General features: G+C 40.4%; 1 protein-coding gene across 2 annotated transcripts; it reads right to left on the bottom strand.

Annotated features, from left to right (window-relative positions):
* Nucleotides 1-1,147: 1,147 nt before the first annotated feature.
* On the bottom strand, nt 1,148-4,052 carry LOC149829520 (axial regulator YABBY 5-like). 2 transcript variants are annotated; one of them, XM_090015565.1, is made up of 7 exons: nt 3,376-4,052; nt 2,790-2,885; nt 2,181-2,304; nt 2,036-2,084; nt 1,860-1,935; nt 1,679-1,747; nt 1,148-1,527 (listed from the first exon to the last, which is right to left on the bottom strand). In XM_090015565.1, the coding sequence occupies exons 1-7, from the start codon at nt 3,448-3,450 to the stop codon at nt 1,441-1,443; spliced, it is 576 nt and encodes a 191-aa protein (XP_089871691.1). In that variant the 5' UTR covers nt 3,451-4,052; the 3' UTR covers nt 1,148-1,440. The 2 variants fall into 2 exon arrangements, with proteins under 2 accessions (XP_089871691.1, XP_089871692.1); XM_090015566.1 differs by having other exon boundaries at nt 2,181-2,298.
* Nucleotides 4,053-4,503: the final 451 nt, after the last annotated feature.

Raw genomic sequence — 4,503 nt, 5'->3', positions numbered from 1 at the left:
GATCATACTGGAGCTGTTTTACGCCTCACACTGCCATTTTTTGTGAATAAAAATACAAGCTAGCGTCTTTTTCTTCCAGCCCAGGACAAGAAAATAAATACAAAAATATGGGTAACTATGCTTTGTGTTGCGCCATCATGGAAGATTGATAAGATTTTTCCACTGTTTTGAGCATCACGTAAATGTGCTGACTTGACAGCTCACGCCAAATCAAGGAAACGTAGTACTTTGAAGAGAATACTATGGATCGTAATGTATACTTGCCTCAATCTTCTTGACAAATGTACAAAAAGAAGTCGGTATTCCTGTAAGTGTAACAGGTGACCAATTTTAAGCATCAAAAGAAGTTGAGTAAGATAGTGGCCATTAATTTCTCTGTATCAAAGTTGGGATGAAGAAACCCTCCGTGAGAATCGAGTAATACTCAGAGGCAGATGAAAGTATTAACCAACATACGTATTAACATTTCACTACGTACGACATAGAAGTACAGGAAGTTGTGAAAAAGTGTGCACCTAGCAATTCGTGGAGAAATTTTGCATGCATAATAACCTGCAACATCAAATTCTTGAATGCCCAAAGACTTCATACCAAAAGCAGGTTTCCCAATTCATGGGCAGTTTCAATAATGAAATTTTCAAGCTTTAGCATTCCGTCAAGAAGAAAATTTTGAACTCTCAAATGCTTTTAGACAATCGCATCAGAAATATTTCCAGTAGTACATGCAGATATAATAAAGAAATATGCCTTGATGATGGCTCATTATTGCTTCATAAAGAATATTAATCCCAAAATTAATACCTAAAGAAGAATTTTCTGAGTGACTTGGAAACCAACTCAGTTTTGGTAAGTAATATCTATCTGAACAGACACGATTGACATATAATCACCCAGGTCCCCCCCCCCCCCCCCCCCCCCCCCACACACACACACACACATCACCAAAAGAAGAATCTCCAACTTTTAACGCAGTTTCTGTCACACGAAGGATCTGCTATTAATTGCTTGAAACCTTATGTCAAGGCCCTACCGACAGTTAGTTACAATTAGACTAGAATCACCAGAGAGAGAGAGAGAGAAGGGGGGGGGGGGGGGGGGGGGGGTGTTCCTCACGCGCGCCTTGGAGGTCATACTCCTCCAGTGGGACTTTGTTAAGCATGTAGGCGACTTAATTTTTTGGTCTCATTCATCTCGAAAGCTTATAAGGCTGACAAGCATGATAAGTGTAATATTCTTAGTACTTCAACACACAAACAAATAAAAATCATGGTGTTCTTATACTCGCAACGCAAAAAAAAACTATCTAACACGAGTTACTGAGTTCTTTGGTCTCTTTCCTTAACAGGAGAGATCACTTGTCGAAGATGATGAAGCTTTCGTTTCACTACGAGGGCATCGCAAGGCATGAATCCATGAAGGCTTGCCCAACTGTTAACTCATTTATTGCATAACGCTGCCTTTGTCATGAGTGGCTTGTCCGCGCCCTCCACACGAAACGCTAATTCTCCTCAGGTCCACTCTAGAATGCTACATGCAACAATGTCCACGAAATCAGTTGCTATGTATTTCACCCTTCAATTTTTTTAGGCCATGATAAATTAAACAGAAATTTTCTCGATTCGGCGAGGGTTCCTCGTCATCAAAAAAGATAAATTAAACAGAAGTAGGCCACCCTCACCTCATCAAACTTATCTTGCTTGTTGGTCTCCAGCATCAACCCAAAATGAATATGAGGGAAATGCGCCCACTAGCAATATTACAATAGTTATGTAAAGCAAAATGTGTTAGTCTCGATCGGCATGCAATGCGAAAAAGGAAGAGAACAAAGAGCTAGAGAAAAAAAGAAACAGCGCAGTCACGTTTTTAGCTGCGGTACTGAATGCCTCTCTGTGGCTTATATCTGGGTTGCTTGCTTTGATCCTTTGAATCTCCTCTCTGAATGCCAGAAAATCCATAACAAAAAGAAATTATCATGTGTATTTCCTCCCCTTAATATATAAGAAAGAAAAAATGATATAACCAAATTCGAATTTACTTTATAAACTGATTGTAAGCAGAAGGGACCCGTTGCCTCTTTTCTGGTGCTGCAAAACAGTGGGAAGCGAGTAATGGGCAAGAAATTATAATGGGTACAAGCAAAAAAGGCGGAGGTATTCAAATAATCACGTAAGAAAACTCACGCCTGTTGACAGTGATGGTGTCCTCGTTTTGCGTAGGGGAAACCATGGCCATAGTGGAGACCTTGTTGCATTTGGAAGATGATGCAAAATCCACCGTGTAATCGTGGGGAACAAAGTTCTGCCCCTGTAAAAATCGATGTATGAACACAAAACAATAAGAATGCCAAAAAGTAAATGGAGAGCCGTCATCTTGTTTACATTAAGTTATGAAATGACTTACTTACGAATGTCATATTGGCAACAGAGAAGCAGTCTGTTATTTTTTTAATTAATTAATAGTGGACATGGAGACGTCTATCAATCAAATCAGCTTGGAAAAGAAATCAGATCTGGTTGGCGATTTTTCTTTTTCTTTTTTTTTTAATGTCTTGCCCTCTTTCTTTTTTTCTCTCTTTCCCTTTCAGGACCCCGCCGATTGGACGGCATCTAAGAGGAACATGCGAACTATAAACAGAAAAATAAGGTTGTTCCTTTCTCTGTACAAGACGGCGGCTAAGGATGCAAGCCTGCCGATGTGATAGCTTAGAAAAGAACTTCATGCCCTCTCTCTCTCTCAGTGAAAAATAAGAATAATGAATGAAAATTGTCGATCGATGTATTGGAATATACCTGCAGCATGGCTGCCATGTTCACTGGCAGCAGATTGGTGCAATGTCCGCATCTCACAGTGACTATGTTCAACAAGCTGCTGCATGGAACGCTTACCTGCAACCAATTCGGAAGGCAAGGAAAGAAATGAAGAAAACCATTAGATTATCAAGGGGGTACAGTTTCAGGCTTAAACCTATCTTTTTCTCTCCGCCACAATCATCTTTACTAATTCTTCTAAACATAGAGAAATCTCTCTCTCTCTCTCTCTCTCTCTCTCTCTCTCTCTCTCTCTCTCTCTCTCTCTCTCTCTCTCTCTCATGCACACATGTAGCCTGTTTATGCATACATGACTTGTCTTTGACAGGAAAAAGGAGAAAGTCTGAATCGTATGAAGAGTGCTGAAAGAGACGTTACTATAAGCAAATAAATAAAAAAAGAAAAGAATGAAAAGAAACAAGAGTTCAAGTTCAAGGAAAAAACTCAGTGATAATTTTTTGGCAAATCTGTGGTTAATAAAAGAAAACCATAATTTTCTTTATTCTCTTCAAACAAAAGAGCTAGCGTACAAGAGGAAAAAAGTGGGGGTAGAGAGAAGAATCGATACCGCAAGAATGGTGTTGCAAAAGTTGCAGTGGACATAGCACACTTGCTCAGAAGCGATGTCGACACAGTTCGACATGTCCGTTCAAAGACAGGATGGTCCTGATGCAAAGCTGAAACAAAAAAGGAAGCAGAAGAAAGAGGGCGCTAACAGGTTTCTAGAGAGAGAAAGGGCAGGTCTGAGGAGGTATTTTTCTAAATTAAAAAGGTTATTTCCAGAGATAGAGAGAGAGAGAGAGGGTCGACTAAAAGAGAAAAAGAAAAGGGGGGCTGGGGGTCAATGAAGCTAAAGAGGAGAAAAATAAATATATAGAGGAAGAGGGTGGTGCTGGCGCTGCTGAGGAAAAAGCAAGCGGGAAGCCCGATACATAGATCGCTCTGGCCGGGCGAAAAAACGAGATATCCTTCTTTCTTTATTTTTTTTGTTGATTGTTGGTGCTGGTGTACGAGAGAGAGATGGTGGTGGTAGGGTTAGGGGGAGGCTGTGGCAGAGGGGGCACTGGGGGCCGCAATTGCAGAGATAAGCGGTTTCCTTTGGCAAAGGAAAGCGGATTTTGTTTTCAGAAGATGGTTTCCACATCAGGAGTAGTGGGTGTTTTGGCGGTATTCCAAAGAAAAGCAGATGAAAGCCATTATGATTGAATGAGTGATCAACACTGTAGCATTCCCTTCCCTTCCCCCACATCTCCTGGCGGACGAGGGGGGCGATGTCTTTATTATTTCTCTTTTCTCCTTGCGTTATTATTTTCACCTTTTTTGTCTCTTTTTTTATTTATTATTTCAGAATTGTTGATAAGAATGGTGACAAATAACAACTGAAAAAGAAATTTTTGGGGGTAAAAATGAAAAAAAAAATGCCATTTAAAATGGTACTTGCATTGCACATGTAAGCTGATAAATACATGTCCTTTTTTGGATGACAAGGGAAAATCACTGAGTTTTTTGAATGGCTGAGAGGAACTCGTGTTTACTGCCCCTTTCTGAAATCTTTGGTGTAAAACCCTTGAAAGTATCCACCTTGCTCACAAATTTAGCATATCCTTTGCGTCAGTACCTAAGGCCACAGATGCACACCTGAGGGTTCGAACTCGACATGTCCAGTGCAAAGTTTGCCAGGAAGGGAAACGAAAAC

Source organism: Nuphar pumila, chromosome 8 (genome assembly GCF_984573655.1).
Source record: "Nuphar pumila chromosome 8, dmNupPumi1.hap1.1, whole genome shotgun sequence".
Lineage (NCBI taxonomy): Eukaryota > Viridiplantae > Streptophyta > Magnoliopsida > Nymphaeales > Nymphaeaceae > Nuphar > Nuphar pumila.
The sequence above is the reverse complement of the archived record's forward strand: the minus strand, read 5'-3'. Positions and strand labels throughout refer to the sequence as shown.

What these genes read in the sequence shown, in the direction of transcription:
- LOC149829520 (XM_090015565.1), bottom strand. Translation starts at nt 3,450, where the DNA reads ATGTCGAACTGTGTCGACATCGCTTCTGAGCAAGTGTGCTATGTCCAC. An exon ending in TCAGTACCGCAGCTAAAAAC is followed by an intron (nt 1,748 to 1,859) that starts GTGACTGCGCTG and finishes TAATATTGCTAG; the next exon opens with TGGGCGCATTTCCCTCATAT. An exon ending in AGCAAGATAAGTTTGATGAG is followed by an intron (nt 1,528 to 1,678) that starts GTGAGGGTGGCC and finishes TGTTGCATGTAG; the next exon opens with CATTCTAGAGTGGACCTGAG.